At 46.9% G+C, this 20,553-nt stretch overlaps 1 protein-coding gene across 8 annotated transcripts in view; it reads right to left on the minus strand.

Moving 5' to 3' along the window:
• KIF21A (kinesin family member 21A) overlaps nucleotides 1–20,553 on the minus strand; it is a 247,369-nt gene that overhangs the window by 121,638 nt on the left and 105,178 nt on the right. For all 8 annotated transcript variants that reach the window (XM_073573526.1, XM_073573524.1, XM_073573519.1 and 5 more), the window contains exons 8-9: nucleotides 19,581–19,776; nucleotides 5,592–5,781 (exon numbers count right to left, since the gene is read on the minus strand). In XM_073573526.1, the coding sequence (XP_073429627.1) occupies nucleotides 5,592–5,781; nucleotides 19,581–19,776 (386 nt within the window). The remainder of the gene's footprint in view (nucleotides 1–5,591; nucleotides 5,782–19,580; nucleotides 19,777–20,553) is intronic.

Raw genomic sequence — 20,553 nt, forward strand, 5'->3', positions numbered from 1 at the left:
CACATGTGAAAAAGACTTGGGTATACTAATAGATCACAGACTGAATATGAGTCAACAGTGTGATGCAGCAGCAAAAAAGGCAAATGCAGTTCTAGGATGTATTAACAGAAGCATACAGTCTAGATCACGTGAAGTCATTATTTCCCTCTACTCCTCTTTGGTCAGACCTCATCTGGAATATTGTGTCCAGTTTTGGGCACCACATTTTAAAAAAGACATCAACAAACTGGAGCAAGTTCAGAAAAGAGCGACCAGAATGGTGACCGGTCTGCAAACCCTGTCTTATGAGGAAAGGTTGCAGGATTTGGGAATGTTTAGTTTGCAAAAGAGAAGACTGAGAGGAGACTTAATTGCAGTCTACAAATATCTAAAGGGCTGTCACATTGTAGAAGGATCAACTTTATTCTCATTTGCACAAGGAAAGACTAGAAGCAATGGGATGAAACTGAATGGGAGGAGACACAGATTAGATATTAGAAAAAACTTTTTGACAGTTAGAGTGATCAATGAGTGGAACAGGCTGCCACGAGAAGTGGTGAGTTCTCCTTCAATGGAAGTCTTCAAACAGAGGCTGGACAGACATCTGACTGGGATGATTTAGCGAATCCTGCTTTGAGCAGGGGGTTGGACCAGATGGCCCAGGAGGTCCCTTCCAACTCTACGATTCTATGATTCTGTGCTGCGACAGGCAGGCAGTCCAATTTTTGTCAAGGGTGTTTTTAAGATGCCCGGTACTAATATGAAACCAAAACAAATGTTACTCCCCCAGGGGGAAATCTCAAAAAAATAAGATGTACGTATATTCTTCCCATTTACTCTTATATTTTCCTTTTCCTTATCTGTGGAATATCCTCTTATGACCTAGTGTAAAATAAAAATAGTGAAGTCTTGTTATATTAGATTTTTATTTATATCCCTGTCTCTGAGCTGTTGCTAGGGACAAACATATCTCGTTGCACACATTCTGGCTTCATATCTATGAACCTGTGTTCGCCCCTCCCTTTTGTTATTTTCTTTCATAGGTGGATTAACATGTTTTATTTGTTTGATTTCAGTATGATTTATCATTATGTCTCCTCATTCTCCACCACTAGATCACCAGGGTTATCGGGTTTTGTGCTGCTACAGCCAGTCCAATTTTTTGCAAGGCACTGTTACGTGGCTCTCACCGCGTACCTCCAGAGCTGTTGCACGCCGCCGCCCAACTTCTTCTCTTACAGTCTCGCGGCCGGCGCTGAGGTCCCGTAGGGTGCACATGCGTTCTGCACGCTCTTGACTCTGCGGCCGGTCCCAGGTCCCATCGGGCGCGCTTGTGCATAACCTGCAGCTCTGACTGCGCCCACACTGACTGACGTCTCTATGGTCCTGGAGAATCTGACCCGGAAGTCCCGGCGCGCATTCCCTATATCAGGCCACCTCTTCCTGTAGGCGGCGCCAGATTATCGTTTTTGCTTCCTTGCTAGGCCTTCTTGGGGCCTGCATGGTGGCTCTCTGTATTCAGGTCCACTACCTTGTACTCTGGCGTGCTTCCTAGCACGCGCTCTGCTCTGTCTTGTACCCAGGCGTGCTTCCCAGTACGCATCCTGCACCATCCTGTACCCTGCGTGCCCCAGTGTACACGCTCTACGCACTTCCGTACCCAGCGTGCCCCGAGTACACACTTTACATATTCCAGTACCCTGCGTGCCCCCGTCTTCACCCTGCTAAACACAGTCTCTCATGCCTCCTTCGAGCCGGCCACCTGGTTCCAGCAGTCATGGTACTTTATTCCCCTGGGCCTGCCCCTGACGCTCCCTGTATAGTGGGTAGTCCCCACTAGGTCAGTTCGCCCAAGGTGGGTTGGTATCACGGCCCAGAGGGTCCACTCCACGAGTAGTCACACAAACCAGGGTGAGTGGTTTTGCTGGGCGTAAAAGACTTGTTATGGAAAAGGATGAGGTGTACCCCATAGGGGAAAATGTTTGACAGCCAACACACAGTGTATGGGCATTCCAAGTCTAGGAGACCCGCTCCTTTAAATTGAGCATAGTTTTTAATCAGGCCTTTCTCCACGTCTTATCATTCGCCGCCACTAGATCACCAGTGTTAACGTGTTCCATGCTGGTACAGCCATTGTCAAAATCCTAACAATGGTGGGTGTTTTTGCTGGGCGTTTAATACTTGTTATGAAAAAGGTTGAGGTGTACCCCACAGGGGAACATGTTTGCCAGCCAACACACTTAGTGTATGGGCATTACAAGTCGAGGAGACCCGCTCCTTTTTAATGGGACCTTTATTGTTAAGAGGCCCGCCTCCATGTTTCTTCCAAGGGGGATTGGGGTTATTGGGGTGCATATGACTTGGTAGCAGGGCAGGCTTTGCAGTCAATGCATAAGAAAACAGAATGGGAGTGCAAAATGAATAATGTGAAGTGGATTTTCCTGTGCCCATCCACTATGTGGGTTCAAAGGCTTATTGAGGTCCATATGACTTGGTGGCAGGGCAGGACTTGCAGTCAATCCACAAGGAAACAGAATGGGAGTAAAAAGTGAATATTGTGAAGTGGATTTTCCTGTGCCTATCCACTATGTGGGTTCAAAGGCTTATTGAGGTCCATATGACATGGTAGCAGGGCAGGCCTTGCAGTCAACCCATAAGAAAACAGAGTGGGAGTAAAAAGTGAATAATGTGAAGTGGATTTTCCTGTGCCCATCCACTATGTGGGTTCAAAGGCTTATTGGAGTGCATATGACTTGGTAGCAGGGCAGGCCTTGCATTCAATGCAACAATTTTTATGGAAGCCATCCTGGACATCTCGTGAAAGGGGTATTGTGGTGCGTCGTAATTCTTGGCAGCCCATCCACTCACTGCATAGGCTATAAGTTTAGGAGACCCACTGTTTAATAATGGCCCTTTAAGCAGATTAATGCTGCCTGATGCCCTGTAAAAATAGGCTCTGTGACTTTAAGAGTCCCTCCTTCATAAATGAAACAAGATATGTCTGCTTATGTTGTCACATACCACATGGCCAGCTAGGGTTGGTAAATTTTACAATGACATTTCCCAGTGAATGCATTTGATTTGGTTGAAAGTAATGTTAAAGTTGAAAAACGCTTCAAAAACGCTGCGTCTGAACATAACCCAAGTAGTGGAGGAACATTTTGGTCTGGGGTTATTTATTTTGCCTTATATACAAGTCATTAACCTGGAAAGGATGTACCTTAACATATTTCCCAGCAAAACACGTTTTGGTTTCTTTTTGGTGAATCGGTAAAAATGGCATGAAATTCTGACAACATTGTTTAAACCTGTGAACTAGGAGTCAGAAATGCTGTCAGGGGCGATCCCCATGATGTTCCCATGTCATTTGAGCAGTGTTTCCATCATTTTCAGACGTTTTTCGACCTTTAAAGGACCCCTGGGGGGATCACGGTAAAAATGCTCAGGTCTCCCATAGACTTACATTGGGCTCGTTATTCTGTCCAAGTACTCAAGTATTCCAATTTGCTCGACCCGAACAATGAGCACCTGAGCATTTTAGTGCTCGTCCATCTTTAGCTTTTATCCAGGATATCTCTGTACTTGGCCGAATTCATGCTTCCTTCAATTGCAACCAGTCATCCAGACCCTTCAGCTGAAAAAGACCCCCATAGCATGATGTTGCCACCACCATGTTTCACTGTTGGGATTGTATTGGGCAGGTGATGAGCAGTGCCTGGTATTCTCCACATATTCCGCTTAGAATTAATCACTAAAAAGTTCTATCTTCGTCTCATCAGACCAGAGAATCTTATTTCTCTTAGTCTGGGAGTCCTTCATTTGTTTTTTTAGCACACTCTATGCAGGCTTTCATATGTCTGGCACTGAGGCGATGCTTCAGTCATCAGGCAACTCTGGCCCGACTGGTGGAGGGCTGCAATGATAGTTGACTTTGTGGAACTTTCTCCTATCTCCCTACTGCATCTGTGGAGCTCAGCCACAGTGATATTGGGGTTCTTCTTTACCTCTCTCACCAAGGCTCTTCTCCCACAATTGCTCAGTTTGGCTGGACGGCCAGGTCTAGAAAGACTTCTGGTGGTCTCAAACTTCTTCCATTTAAGTATTATGGAGGCCACTGTGCTCTTAGGAACCTTGAGTACTGCAGAATGCTTTTGTAACCTTGGATAGATGTGTGCCTTGCCACAATTCTGTCTGAGCTCCTTGGCCAGTTCCTTCGACCTCATGATTCTCATTTGGTCTGACATGCACTGTGACGTCTTATATACGTAGACAGGTGTGTGCCTTTACAAATCAAGTCCTATCTGTTTAATTAAACACAGCTGGAGTCCAATGAAGGAGTAGAACCAACTCAAGGTGGATCTGTTACGCCGTCCCTACGTACTCACACGGCCATTGCTCCCACGCCGCAGCCTCCCGCTGCCCGACATCCACGGAGATCGCCTCTGGCAGGTGCGCAGCCGGCGGCGTCCCTGCATGCAATGCGCATGCGCTATAGGCTGCGCCTCCCTCCTGCTTCTTGGCTCCGGCTATGCCCTGACCCGGAAGCACCTCCCTGACCAATGGCAGACCAGACAGGAGCATATCAGGCCGCTTCCCCCTAAGGGAGGTGCCTGATTGTTGTGTTTCCTAGCACACTGGCCTCGCTGCATCGTGTGCTCTCGGCTCCTGCAGTTCCGTTCTTGCCTGCTCACCGCAGCAGCCTCTCAGTCCTGCTACCCGGGTTCCTTGCTCTCTTCCGCAGTCCTGTCTCCGGTGTTCCTGCCATCCTACTCCAGTACTGCCTCCAGTGTTCCTGTTCCATCCTGTTCCAGTCCTGCCGTCTTACTCCAGTCCTGCCTCCAGTGTTCCTGTTCCATCCTACTCCAGTCCTGCCTCCAGTGATCCTGCTCCAGACCTGCCGTCCTACTCCAGTCCTGCCTCCAGTGTTTCTGTTCTGTCATCTATACTTCAGTCCCACAGTCCTACTCCGGTCCATCCTGAGCCGCCCGTCTCGGTACCGGCTACCGTGGTACTCGAACCCCTGGGCCTGCTCCTAACGGTCCCTGTATAGGGGTTGGTTCCACCTAGCAGCTCTCCCAGGACCCCTCGGTGCCACGGTCCAGAGGGTCCACTCCTGGAGTTTCCAGCTCCAGACTACCCACGCTAGCAGGATCACAAGGAAATGGACAGCATGTGACTTAAATATGAGTGTCTGAACGAAGGGTCTGAATACTTTTAACTATATTTCAGTTTTTCTTTTTTAATAAATTTGCAAAACTATCTAAATTTCTGGGGGGGGGGGTTTCAGTCAAGATGGGGTGCAGAGTATACATTAATGAGAAAAAAATGAACTTTTTTGAATTTACCAAATGGCTGCAATGAAACACAGTGAAAAATGTAAAGGGGTCTGAATACTTACCCACTGCAAGCCTGTCATATGTCATACTGCCAAATGAGTTGGTATATCTAAGCCTATTGTGCAGATTATGTATTCTGACACGGATCCCTAATAAGTAATTAATGAAAGCTGTTGCATTCTGAGAAGTTGGACACATAAAACAGCACTATGATATCAAAACTACTTCATATGAATGAAAAAAATACATGGATGAATGAATGGATAAATACTGCACCTGCTCTAGCAAGGACCTGATTGGCCTGGTCACTCATGAGTTGCGTAATCCTGGTTCTTAAAGCATCCACTGTTTCTTGCATAGCCTTAACTCTCATGCGTAGATTGTTATTTTCCGTCTGTAACATTGCATTCTCGTGGAACATGTCATTAATGCTCTCAACTCCTTCTTCATCAATTATTCTTTTACCCTATCATTTTAAGATCAGAAAAAAAGTAAAAGATATGGCAAAATAGTGCTTCTGTAAGGATATTCTCTTTACGTGTAATATATGTATGTTAGGCTGGTTTCACATTAGCGCATTTTCAGCGCGCGCACGGCCGGGGGTAGCTCCGCCCCCGAGCCGGCTCTCTGCCCGGCGTGCCCGCCCCTTCCTTGTAGCGCCGCCTCCTAGCGGACAGCGGCGCCTGCGATCGGCGCACCCTATCTTTAGCATAGGGTGCGCCGATCGTGCGCAGGCCGTGCGCTAGTTGCGCTTTGACCTGCGCTGCGCCCTTTTGACGGTGCGCCGTGCGCGCCAAAATCAAACTTTTCGGATTTTGGCGCGCACGGCGCACCGTCAAAAGTGCGCAGCGCAGGTCAAAGCGCAACTAGCGCACGGCCTGCGCACGATCGGCGCACCCTATGCTAAAGATAGGGTGCGCCGATCGCAGGCACCGCTGTCCGCTAGGAGGCGGCGCTACAAGGAAGGGGCGGGCACGCTGGGCAGAGAGCCGGCTTGGGGGCGGAGCTACCCCCGGCCGTGCGCGCGCTGAAAATGCGCTAATGTGAAACCAGCCTTACTTTAACATACAAAGATGTTTCTGACTTATTTAAAACAAATATAAAGACCTACAAGCTTTCTACTGAAAATTGCTGTGCGTATGCTCAGACCCAGGGCTGTGGAGCTGGTGAGCCAAACCAAGGAGTCCGACCCCACAGCACAGCCTCACTACTGAGCAATTTTGTGACTTTTGGCATTTTTACACCAGTTTCTTCCAGCTTTGCCAAAAGGGAGCCACAGCCCGTCTAACTCATGTTGAGCTGTGTCTTTCCCCATACCAGAAATCAGTCAGGTACCGGAGTAAGATTTCTGACATGGAGCACAGAGGTGCACGTTACTCATCAGACGCTTCAGATTCATGAAGAGGCATACATCTCTACATCAGGAGAGTGACTCCAGGACGCTCCATCTAAATGTGTCTCCAGTAGACTTGTCTTAGGCAGCTTCTCACTAACCCTAGTCCCCTAGACTGACAGATGTCTCCTAGTGAGTATACAGAAAGAGAAACCTACAAGCCAAAGGGATCAGGATGGAGAGAAGCTGCCAAGGACCTAACAGAATAGTCTTCCAAGTTCCATGGTCCACAGACATATTTTCAAAATAGGTTTTCTTTGAAATCCTGAAGCATTTCAGACTAAATTATACACAGAAGCAAAGACACAGCCAGACTTTGATAACGGGTTCCCTTTAACCCCCTTCACCTCAGGCCATTTTCCATTTTGTCATTTTTTGTTTTTTCCTCCCTTCGATAAGAGTCATAACTAGCGATGAGCGAGCATGCTCAGGTGGTCTCCAAGTATTTGGATGTGCTCGGAGATTTAGTTTCTGTCGCCGCAGCTGCATGATTTGCAGCTTTGTTAGGAAATTCCCATATGTTTCAGGCTGTCAAGTAGCCGCAAACCAAGCAGCTGCGGCAACAGAAACTAAATCTCCGAGCACATCCAAAGACTCAGAGGTCACTTGAGCAACGAGCATACTCGCTCATCACTATTCATAACTTTATTTTTTTCCACAAATATAGCCGTATGGGGGCTTGTTTTTTGTGGGACGAGTTGTACTTTTGAATAACACCATTAATTTTACCGCATAGCGTGCTGGAAAACAGGAAAAAAATTCGAAGTGTGGTGAAATTGTAGACAAGAGTGTAATTCCACAATTATTTTTTGTGTTTATCTACCATGGTCACTATATGGTAAAAAGGACCTGGCAATATGATTTTTCAGGTAAATATGAGTACGCAGATACCTAACATGCATATTTGGAAATTTGTATGAAAACATATTTTTGCATTTTTTTACCATTTTCAAAGACCAGTGGCGTTTTCATTTTTTGGACTATGGGGCTGAGTGAGGGCTTGTTTTTTCCACCCTGAGCTGATGTTTTCCCTGATACCATTTTGGAGTACATACCATCATTTAATCACATTTTATTGTAATGTTGCAGTGGGCAAAAAACGTAATTCTGGTGTTTTGATTTCCTGTCTCGTTATGCCATGTACCAATCAGATTAATCTAATATTTTGACATAATGGACATCTCTTGACACATCAATGCCAAAATTATTTTTTTTACTGTTTCATTTTCAATGGGTCAAAAAGGAGGGGGGGGGGGGCATTTGAAATTGTGTTTTTTGTTTTTTCATATTTTTTTCATAAAATATATATATATTTTTTTTTTACTTCTTGCTGCACTTAATAGTCCCCTAAGGGGACTTGAAACTGTCATTGTCCAATTACCTGTGTTATACATAATGCCCCCTTCACATGCTAGTATCCAGTATGTGTGGTGACAGTTTTCACACGTACTAGAGACCATTACGCACGCGGACCCATTTAATTCTATGGGACTGCACATGTCAGTGTGTTCACATGGACTGTGTGTCCCACACCTAGACATGTCTGTTTAATCCGGCAGCACGAACAGCAATAATTCCGCACACGTGCACTCCGATGACATTTGTGCGTCGTCTGTGTGACACGTGCCGGAATGAAATGCTTTAGCGTTTGGGAAAAGCTTTACAGTTAGCGCCATTCCCAGGCAACGGGTGCTGATTCCTCTCTGCCACCGCTCTCTTCTTTGTTGATTGGCTACAGCAGTACATCACATCTACAAGGCATGAGACCACTGCAGTCAGTTACGGAGCTCAACTGCTAGTGCCATCAGCAGAGCCACTAAGCCAAGTAATTGCTGCAGCAGTCAAAAGCACTCCAGGTCTGACATTACTGCTGAAGCCGTTCTACAAAAACCAGAGAGGCAACACTGGAACCAAGGAGTGTGAGAAAAAAGCTCAGGTTTTATTTTATACATTTGTAATAAAATTTAAAAGGGGACAACCCTTTCAAAAGCTGAAGAATCTACTGAAAACAGCAGATGATAACCAATAACCTAGAAAATACATCTCTATATATAAATCTGAATGTGTGTTTGTGTGTGTATCACTAACCAATCACGAAGCGGCAGAATGAGACACCAACCAATCACGAAGCAGCAGAGTGGGACACGGTTGGAGAGCGGGGCTGTGGACGGATACAGCAGGTCAGTGCATGGAGAGCGGGGCTGTGAGGAAGACAGTCTTCGGGACAGGGACTGAATAGTGCCGGCACCCTCCCAGCCCTATCCCAGCTCAGTCGGCGCTCCCCGTCACCAACTGCGCTATTCCCCCTCTCCCCTGCAGCTACCCGGCCTAAATTTAGTCCCTGGCTTCTACTGCGGCCTACCAGAGCCCTAGGCCATGCCCCCCGCAGGCCGCCCAATCACACGCCCTGCAGCTCCGCTCTAGCTCCACCTACTCCGGCCACCCGCGCTAGGCTACACTCCCCGCAGGCCACCCAATCACATGCGCTCTAGCTCCGCCCACTCTGGCTGAACGAACAATCTGCGCACATCTTCCTGTATAGACGTTAGGGCAAATCCCTCAGCGCTCTGATTTTGACTCCAGGCCTCTATTAAAGGGATCATTGGTATGGAAGTTAGGACCGTTCCACTCAGCTCTGTGGTTCTGACCCCAGGGTCTCAAAGGGATCATTGGTATGGAAGTTAGGGCAAATCCACTCTGCATTTTGGTAATGACGCCAGGACTTTCTTAAAGGGATCCCCGATATGGAAGGCAGGGCAATTCCACTCAGTGTTGTGGTTCTGACCCCAGGCCCCTCTTAAAGGGATCCACGGTTTGGAAGTCAGGGCAATTGCCTTCAAATGCTCTGGTACTGACCCCAGGTCTCTATTAAAGGGATCATTGGTATGGAAGTCAGGGAAAATCCATCCAGCGCTTTGGTTGTGACCTCAGGCCTTTCTTAAATGGATCCCCGGTATGGAACTTAGGACTGTTCCACTCAGCGCTGTGGTTCTGACCTCAGGGCCTCTTAAAGGGATCATTGGTATGAAAGTTAGGGCAATTCCACTCAGAGCTCTGATTCTGACCCCAGGCCCCTCTTAACCCCTTCACTACCAAGGGTGGTTTGCACGTTAACTCCCGGGCCAATTTTTACAATTCTGACCACTGTCCCTTTATTAGGTAATAACCCTGAAATGCTTTCATGGATCTCAGTGATTCGGACACTGTTTTCTCGTGACATATTGTACTTCATGTTAGTGGTAAAATTTCATTCAAATAACTTGTGTTTATTTGTGGAAAAAAAACCACCATGGTTACTTACCGGTAGCCGGTTTTTCTGGAACCCATGACAGCACCACCTGAGAGAGGGATCCGCCCCGCCAGGACAGGAACCTACTGAGACATAAGGGGCGGCACCTCTCCCCCGCTTCAGTTGGGTTACAGAGCACTGAGAGGACTTCCCGGTTAGTTACATGTTTAATCCAATACCACAACACTCAAAAAACACCCTACTAATTGTGCACACCCATATGGTGAAAAGGGGGGGAATATACGGGTGCTGTCATGGGTTCCGGAAAAACCGGCTACCGGTAAGTAACCATGGTGGTTTTCCCTTCACCCATGACAGCACCACCTGAGAGATTTTTGGAGATTCGAAACACCTTAGGGAGGGACCACCGCTTGCAGCACCCTTCTACCAAAGGTTAAGTCATCAGAGGAGGATAGATTCAACCTATAGTGCTTAAAAGAAGGTTGAAGGTGAGGCCCAGGTAGCGGCCTTACAAATCTGTTCGATCGATACCTCTGCTTTTTCGGCCCAGGAGGTCGCCACGGCTCTGGTGGAATGAGCCTTGATGCCGTGAGGAATCGGGATACCACTAGCTGTGTAGGCTACACTAATGGCCTCCCTAATCCATCTAGCAATAGTCCCTTTTGAAACCCCATAGCCTTTCCTGGCACCCTGAAAAGCTACGAATAGGGACTGGGACCTCCTCCACTGGCTAGTCATAGATATGTATTCTACGAGAGCTCTCTTAACATCCAGATTATGGAACTTTTCCTCCCCCAGATTTTTTGGGTTCTCGCAGAAAGATGGAAGGACAATTTCCTGGCCCCGATGGAAATCTGATGCTACTTTGGGCAGATAAGCGGGGTCTGTTCTTAACACTACCCTATCCTGAAAGACTTGCGTATAAGGTGGATTTACTGAGAGAGCCTGTAAATCGCTTATCCTGCGGGCTGACGTGAGGGCCACTAACAGGATTGTTTTTAGGGTCAGAAACTTTAGGGGTAGCTGATGTAATGGCTCATACGGATCTTTTGTAAGGGCCTCTAGCACTAGGTTTAAATCCCAGGGGGCTATCCGGGGTATTGGGATAGGCCTAGCTCTATGGCAGGATTTAATAAATCTGGCTACCCATCTATTTGATGCCAATTTGCAGTTGTAGAGTGCCCCTAGTGCAGACACCTGAACTTTAAGTGTGTTCACTGCTAACCCCATCTGTAACCCCAATTGTAAGAACTCCAGGATGGCATTAATCGGGGGATCTTTCCCTAACGGCCTACCTAAGAACTGCAGGAACTTATTCCATGTTCTGCCGTAGAGGTTAGTCGTCACTGGTTTCCTAATCTTTAGCAGGGTGGCCACCAACCCGGGGGAGAACCCTCTATCCGTTAAAAGCGACCTTTCAAATTCCACGCCGTCAGATGGAATCCTTTGACCTGAGCGTGGAATATTGGACCTTGAGCTAGTAGGTCCGGGATTTCTGGTAGAACCCATGGATCGGAGAGGGACATCCTTCGTAGCAGAGCAAACCAGGGCCTTTTTGGCCAAAATGGAGCTAATTAGAATCACCCTGGCCTGATCGTTCCTGATTTTTCTGACAACTGTTGGGATCAGAGCCACTGGGGGGAATGCATAAGCTAGCCTGAAGTTCCACTGGATGTGCAATGAGTCCACTGCCCATGGATTTTCTCTCGGGTTTAGAGAGCAGAACTTTTCTGTTTGCCTGTTGTGTTTGTTGGCAAAGAGGTCTATCACCGGTTTCCCCCAAAGCGGAGTTATTTTTTGAAAAATGGACCAGTTTAGCGCCCATTCCCCCTGCTTCAGGGTATTGCGACTCAAGAAGTCTGCCTCTATGTTTTCTGCCCCTTTTATATGTAAGGCTGTCAAGGAGTGTAGGTGTTCTTCTGCTCTGCTCAGAATGTCTGTCGCCGCTTCCATTAAGGGGTGTGATCTTGTCCCTCCTTGGTGGTTGATGTATGCCACTACTACCTTGTTGTCTGACATGAGGCGTACATTTCGACCCTGGAGTAGCGGAATGAAGTGACTTAGGGCCTTGCTCACCGCCCACAGTTCTCTCAGGTTGGAAGATGCTTCCCTTTCTTGACGCGTCCAGGAACCCTGACCTATGATGCCCCTTAGGTGTGCCCCCACCCCGAGGAGCTTGCATCTGTTAAGATTATATCTGACGTCTGTCTGTCCCACGGTATTCCCAAGGTCAGATTTTTCTTGTCCAGCCACCAATTGAGAGAGTCTCTGGTTTTTAAGGAAAGCTCCAGCTTTCCTTCTAAACGCCCTCTTAGCGATCTTTGTGCTGTTAGTATCTCCCACTGGAGTTGCCGGGTGTGAAACTGAGCCCACCTGACCGCCGGAATACAGGATGTTAGGGTACCTAGCAGGGACATTGCTCTTCTTAAAGTCATACGTGGTTGGTTTTGGCCCGTGAAGGCCAGATTCTGCACCTTTTCTATTTTGGACTCTGGGAGCAGACACTCTTGCTTTTCTGAGTCTAGTACGAATCCTAGGAAGGTCTGTTGTTTTAGGGGTTGCAATTTTGATTTTTTGAAATTGACTATCCACCCTAATTCCTGCAAGGTGTTGATCACCCGGGTCAACTGCGCTGTACAGTGGTCCTCCGAGCTGCCTACTATGAGAAAATCGTCCAGGTATGGTATTATGACCGTGTCCTGAATCCAGAGAATGGCAGTCACTTCCGCTATGACTTTGGTGAAGACTCTCGGGGCTATAGATATGCCAAACGGAAGAGCCCTGAACTGAAAGTGCCTTAGCGTGCCTTGAATATAAAGTGCTACCCTCAAGTATTTCTGGTAATCTGGGTGGATAGGGATGTGATAATACGCATCCTTTAAATCGACCACGGCCATGAAGCAATCTTGGTGTAGCAGCTTCACCGCCGTAGTTACTGATTCCATCTTGAAGGTCGAGTTCCTTATCCATAGATTGAGCCGTTTGAGATTTATGATTGTCCTGAAAGTTTGATCGGGTTTTTTTATCAGAAAAAGGGGTGAATAAAACCCCTTCCCTTCCTGTAGGCGTGGTACCTCGGAGAGTACCCGCTTGTCTATCAGGCTCAGGATATCTGTTTTTAAGGCCACCTGCTCTTCGGTCACCTTCCTGATGGGTGTGATGACGACCACGGATTTTGGCTGACGGATGAAGGGAATTTTCAGGCCTTCTGTTAGGATGGTTAGGATCCAGGCGTTGGAGATCTTCTCCCAGGTTTGGAAAAAGAGTGCCAATCTCCCCCCCACTGGAATACTGGCGTCACTGTGGCGACTTTTTTGAGGTGGAGGCACCTCCACCAAACATAAATTCCGATTCTTTTTTTCTTTTATCCTCCCATCTTCTCCTGTCAGCGGGAGGGCGCTCCGAAAGGGCTGTCTCCTCTGATCCATAGGAAATCTGGGGAAGCCTTTTTTCTTATAGCCTGCTTTCTCCAGTATATCGTCCAAGTTCTTGCCGAACAAGAATCGACCGTCGCAGGGGAGAGAGCATAATTTGGCCTTGGACTGAAGGTCACCCGGACAGCCCTTAAGCCATAATGCGCATCTAGCAGCATTTGATAGTGACGCTGCCCTGGCTGTCATCCGCATAGAGTCCGCCGAGGTATCGGCCAAAAAAGCTGCTGCCCCGTGCAAGAGATACATCTCCGATAAGATTTTCTCTCTTGGGACCCTTGAAGCCAGCTTTTCTTCTAACTGCTGCAGCCAGATCATGAAGGAGCGTGCCGTACAAGTACCCGCTATTGCCGGTTTTAGTCCTCCTGCTGTCGCTTCCCATGCGTGCCTCAAATATGAGTCCGCCTTTTTGTCTAGTGGGTCTCTAAGAACCCCTGCGTCTTCCAGGGGCAGGGCCGACCTTTTGGAGGATCTGGACACCGCTGCATCTATTTTGGGGATTTTGTCCCATATCTCTGCATCCTTATGCTCGAAGGGATATCGTCTCTTGGAAGTGGATGGAAGGGCCCCCGATTTTTCGGGCTTTTTCCACTCTATCTCAATAAGTGCCTGGATCTTCTTGTTTACCGGAAAGGTCCGTTTTTTCCTCTCCTGAAGCCCCCCAAACATAACATCCTCTAGGGTTTTAGCCGCCTTTTCTTCCTGTAGGCCCATTGTAGCTCTGATGGCCTTTAGGAGGGCGTCTGTGTCTTCTACAGGGAAACATGGTTTACCCCCCATGTCGCTGTCTGAGGAGTCTGAGGAGGATGATTTTTCCGCCTGAGATGACATTGACGCAGAATCCGAGGGGGAACTAGGGGGATCCTTCCTGTTTTTTTTCCCTTTTTTCAATAGGGACTTAATTGAGCCTTCCATTTCTGACCTTAGGGCAGATATCAGATTGGCTGCGAAACTAGGCGCTTCCTCCGCCATAGTCCGCTGAATGCACGCAGCACAGAGATCTTTTTGCCAATCTCTTGCTAGGGGAGATTTACATATAGCACAATCCCTATTGTTCTTATTGCTTCCCGCTTTCCTAGGCCTTTCCTACAGGGTGAAGCATACAACAGAAGCCCTATTAACATAAATGCTAACATTCACGAAGATCACACCACCCGAAATCAAGGGTACCGGACTCGGAGGCTGCGTCGGGGCACGTGACCTGCGTTCTTTGGATCTCGCTGAATCCCCCGACCTGCGGCTGGGGCGACTGCTGCTGGAATGGCTTCCATGCTTTCTGCCAGAGGGCTGAGACGGAGGCAGGGACGCTGAACGTTCCTGCTCTGACTCCATGTTGCACCGCCGTCTGCTGCCGCCTTCCTTCTTTAAATATCGCGCCTCCGCTCAGGTGAGCGTCTCTCCCCCCCGCAACCGCCGGCTGCCGCTTCAGAAAGCTGGCCGGCGTCGCACCCGGCGCCATTAAACCGTCGCCCTTCTCTGACGTCAGCCGGCGCACCCAGCATGCAATGCGCCGCTGACTTCAGCGGCCGGAAGAAGCCAGCGTCTCTCCCCTGCTATGGGGATCGAGATGCGGCGCTCGCAAGGGGAGGGCGGCGCGGTGGAGGCTTCCCGCAGACCCCGGGGATCCCACCAACGCCCGCACGAACCCGGAACCCCGGAGGGCCCGGGGACTGCGCATCCAGCACCCGACGGCCGGCGCTGCAGGTGAGACATCTGTTCTTCCTGCGCCGGGACGGGGCTGGGTCCATTTTCTTCGCCCATGACAGGCACCGCCGACAGTGGGGTTCCTTCCAGGACAGGAACCCAACTGAAGCGGGGGAGAGGTGCCGCACCTTATGTCTCAGTAGGTTCCTGTCCTGGCGGGGCGGATCCCTCTCTCAGGTGGTGCTGTCATGGGTGAAGGGAAAAAACAAAATTTGGAGAAAATTTTGAAAATTTTCGCAATTTTCCAACTTTGAATTTTTATGCTCTTAAATCACAGAGATACGGCACACACAAAAACTTAATAAGTAACATTTCCCACATATTTACTTTACATCAGAACAATTTTGGAACCAAAATTTTTTTTTGTTAGGAAGTTATAAGGGTTAAAAGTTGACCAGCGATTTCTCATTTTTGCAACACCATTTTATTTTTACGGACCACATCACATTTGAAGCCACTTTGAGGGGTCTATATGATAGAAAATAACCAAAAGTGACACCATTCTAAAAACTGCACCCCTTAAGGTGCTCAAAACCACATTCAAGAAGTTTATTAACCCTTCAGGTGCTTCACAGGAATTTTTCGAATATTTAAAAAAAATGAACATTTAACTTTTTTTCACAAAAAAAATACTTCAGGTTCAATTTTTTTTATTTTACCAATGGTAACAGGAATAATTGGACTGCAAAAGTTGTTGTGCAATTTGTCCTGAGAACGCTGATACCTGATATGTAGGGGGGAACCACTGTTTGAGCGCATGGCAGAGCTCAGAAGGGAAGGAGCGCCGTTTGACTTTTCCAATGCAAAATTGGCTGGAATTCAGATCGGACGCCATGTCACGTTTGGAGAGCTCCGGATGTACCTAAACAGTGGAAACCCCCCACAAGTGACCCCATTTTGGAAACTAGACCCTCCAAGGAACTTATCTAGATGTGTGGTGAGAACTTTGAACCCACAAAGGCATCACAGAAGTTTATAACGTGCAGCCGTACAATTAAAAAATCATATTTTTTCCACAAAAATGATCTTTTCACCCTCAATTCTTATTTTTCCAAGGGTAACAGGACCCTAAAAGTTATTGTGCAATTTGTCCTGAGTACGCTGATACCCCATATGTGGGTGTAAACTACTACTTGTGCGCATGGCAGAGCTCGGAAGGGAAGCAGCGCCATTTGACGTTTTTGGCTGGAATTGAGATCGGACACCATGTCGCGTTTGGAAAGCCCCTGATGTACCAAAACAGCGGAAACCCCCACAAATGACACCATTTTGGAAACTAGACCCTCCCGAGGAACTTATCTACATGTGTGGTGAGCACTTTGAACCTCCCAGTGCTTCACAGAAGTTTATAATTCCCGGGCAAGGAAAAATCGCATTTTTTCCACAAACATGATCATTTAGTCCCCAATTTTTTATTTTCCCAAGGGTACCAGGAGAAATTAGACCCCAAAAGTTGTTGTCCAATTTGTCCTGAGTACAGTGGTACCTCATATGTGGGAGAAAACTACTGTATGGGCACACGTCGGGGCTCGGAAGGGAAGTAGTGACGTTTTGGAATGCAGACTTTGATGGAATGGTCTGCGGGTGTCATGTTGCCTTTGGAGAGCCCCTGATGTTCCTAAACAGTGGAAATCCCCCACAAATGACACCATTTTGGAAGCTAGACCCCCTAAGGAACTTATCTAGGTGTGTGATGAGCACTTTGAACCCCCAAGGGCTTCACAGAAGTTTATAATGCCCGGGCGAGAAAATAAAAAAATCTTATTTTTTCCACAAACATGATCATTTAGTCCCCATTTTTTTATTTTCCCAACGGTACCAGGAGAAATTGGACCCCAAAAGTTGTTGTGCAATTTGTCTTGACTACGCTGATACCTCATATGTGGGAGAAAACTACTGTATGGGCACACGTCGGGGCTCGGAAGGGAAGGAGTGACGTTTTGGAATGCAGACTTTCATGGAATGGTCTGCGGGTGTCATGTGCGTTTTGAGAGCCTCTGATGTACCTAAACTATTCAAACTCCCAACAAGTGACCCCATTTTGGAAACTAGACCCCCCCATGGAACTTATCTAGATGTGTGGTGAGCACTTTGAACCCCCAAGTGCTTCACAAAAGTTTATAACGCTAACGCCCGGGCGTGAAAATAAAAAAAAATAATTTTTTTCCACAAAAAAGATATATTTGCCCCCAATTTTTTATTTTCCTAAGGGCAACAGGAGAAATTGGACCCCAAAAGTTGTTTTGCAATTTGTCTTGAGTAGGCTGAAACCCCATATGTGGGGGTAAAACACTGTTTGGGCACATGGCAGAGCTTGGAAGGGAAGGAGCACCATTTGACTTTTTCAACGCAGAATTGGCTGGAATTGAGATCAGATGCCATGTTGCATTTGGAGAGCACCTTATGTGCCCAAACAGTGGAAACCCCCCAATTCTAACTCCAACCCTAACCCCAACACACCCATAACCCTAATCTCAGCCCTAACCCTAGCCCTAACCCTAATGGGAAAATGGAAATAAATACATTTTTTTAATTTTATTATTTTTCCCTAACTAAGGGGGTGATAACGGGGGGTTTGATTTACTATTTATGGCGGTTTTTATATGCAGCGGTCACACGCTAAAAGACGCTTTTTATTGTAAAAATAGTTTTTGCATCACCACATATTGAGAGCTATAATTTTTCCATATTTTGACCCACCGAGTCATGTGAGGTCTTATTTTTTGCGGGACGAGTTGACGTTTTTATTGGTATCATTTTCGGGCACGTGGCATCTTTTGATCGCTTTTTCTTCCGATTTTTGGGACGCAGAATGAACAAAAACCAGCGTTAAATGAATTTCTTTTGGAGAGTGCATTTAGCGCTTTTATGCAAAGAAAACAATTTTATATAAAAAATAATTATTTTTGCATCGCTTTATTCTGCGAGCTAGAACTTTTATTTTTTCGCTGATGACGCTGTGTGGCGGCTCGTTTTTTGCGTTACCATGGATATCTATATGCGTCTTTTTGATCGTGCGTTGTTGCACTTTTTGTTCGGCAGTATGATAATAAATCATTTTTTGCTTCGTTTTTTTTTATTTTTATTTTTTAAGGGGTTTGCTAAAGGGGTTAACTAATGGGTCAGTTTTATAAGGCGGGTCGTTACGGACGCGGCGATACCAAATAAGTACTTTTATTGTTTTTTTTATTTCCAAAAAATGAATTTATTAGGGAATTTTTTTTATTTTTTTAATTTATTTAGCAAATTTTTTTTCTTTCTTTTAACTTTATTAGGTTGTCCCAGGGGGGACATCACTGTCCTGTGACAGATCGCTGATCTGTCACATCACAGATCACTGTGACAGATCAGCGATCTGTCACAGGCATAGACGCAGACTTCCTCATTCCTGCACTTTGCAGGCACTGAGGAAGTCAGTTCCCTGCAGGCCCCCGAAGGTCCCCGTCGCCATCTTGGATTCGGGGACCTGCAGGGATGGAGCCCCACGCAGCAGCGCTGAACATTGCGCTGCTGTGGGGGGCTCAGGGAAGCACGGAGGGAGCCCCCTCCCTGCCGATGCTTCCCTTTAACCCCCGGTACACCGCGAACGTGTTTGATCGCGGTGTGCAAGGGGTTAACATGTCGGGGGCGGTCCGTGACCGCCCCTGACACATTGTGCCGGGTGTCAGCTGTGATAATCAGCTGACACCCGGCCGCGATCAGCGGCGCTCACCACGTGGGCGCCGCTGATCGCTATGACATAATATTCCGTCCACGGGACTTAGGTCCCAGGTCACATGGACAGAATATTATGTCCATTGTAGGAAAGGGGTTAAAGGGATCCCTGGTATGGAAGTGAGGGCAAATCCACTCTGCGCTCTGATTCTGACCCCAGGCTTCTCTTAAAGGGATCTCCAGTATGGAAGTTAGGGTAAATCCCTCAGTGCTCTGATTCTCACCCCAGGCTTCTATTAAAGGGATCATTGGTATTTAAGTCAGGGCAAATCCAGCACTCTGGTTCTGACGCCAGGCTGACGGGATGATGTGGGATATTAGGGGTAGTAGTCCGGTGGCTCTGGCTGACGGGATGATATGGGATATTAGTGGAAGTTGTCCGGTAGCTATGGCTGATGGGATGATGTGGGATATTAGGGGGAGTAGTCCAGTGGCTCTGGCTGACGGGATAATGTCTGATATTAGGTGTAGTAGTCCGGTGGCTTTGATGGGATGATGTGGGATATTAGTAGTCCGGTGGCTCTGGCTGACGGGACGATGTGGGATATTATAGTGAATGTGGCTATGCGGAGCGGGCGGGGCTATACACTCAGCTTTATATATATAGATATAATCATTATAATTTGTTAGAACTAACCGTAGTTAGTTACTATGCCCGGGCAGTGCCGGGCTCTTCAACTAGTATGCTAATAAACACGTTGGCTGCTTTGCAATCTAATCAGCTGTTGCCTTAGGAGCCACCCATAGAAATGTAATAGATTTTCTGAACCTACCGTTTTATACTCCATCAATTCCATCTGAAGCCTTGTTATTTCATTCCGAAGTGCATTTATCTGCTGACTTGTTCGATCCTGGTTAACCATGACTTTGTTCTTGATATTTCGCGCTCTGTTTGCGTATTTAAGCGTGTTCAGCGTCTCCATAAAATCTCTGTCTGATGGGCTTACACATGCAATCATTACAGTTTGGCTGCAAAAAAGAAGAGTAATTGCTTCCCACAATATGTAGAGATGACAACAACAAAAAAAAAACATTTACATTTCACAACTAACACATGGAATGAGCACTGTATTCCACATTAGCAGCTCACTAGTGGGAACATGCTGGAAACATGGGGTCTAATCTTTCATGCAATAAAAAGAAGTTGTGTCATGTTTACATTGAACTGAAACCCCAAAAAAAAGTATACTGAAAGCTTCATAACGCTACAGAAAGATATATATTGTAATTTTAGGACTTTACCGTGCACTTTTAAGCATGAAAAAAAATCTTATTAAAAAGTGTGTGTTTTCTAGTCTAGAGTCTGAGAGAACTGCTCTCTCCTCCAGCACTACAATGATCTATCTAATCGGTGCTACCATGTCCCGCACATCCCGAGTATAGGTCGAGTAATCAGTCACATGCCTTGAAGGAACTTCAAATTGTGGTAATGACCACAGTCTGCGTGTGTTGGATATGTAGCTGAGCTATATGTGCATTTTGCTAAAGCAGCTGTGAGTGTTGTAGCGGAGCTGTACGTGTTGATGTAGCAGGGTTGTGCACGCTTAGGTAGGAAGAGGGAATGTGTGTACAGTTAAGTGTTGTGTATGTGTACGTACTCTGCAGTGAGTGTGCATAATGTGCATGCGTTAAAATATATACAGTGAGGGAAATAATTATTTAATCCCTTGCTGATTTTGTAAGTTTGCACACTGACAAAGACATGAACAGTCTATACTTTTAAGAGTAGGTTATTTTTAATATTGA

The sequence above is a fragment of the Dendrobates tinctorius genome, unplaced genomic scaffold, assembly GCF_039654945.1.
Source record: "Dendrobates tinctorius isolate UK_male_01 unplaced genomic scaffold, ASM3965494v1 ptg000035l, whole genome shotgun sequence".
Lineage (NCBI taxonomy): Eukaryota > Metazoa > Chordata > Amphibia > Anura > Dendrobatidae > Dendrobates > Dendrobates tinctorius.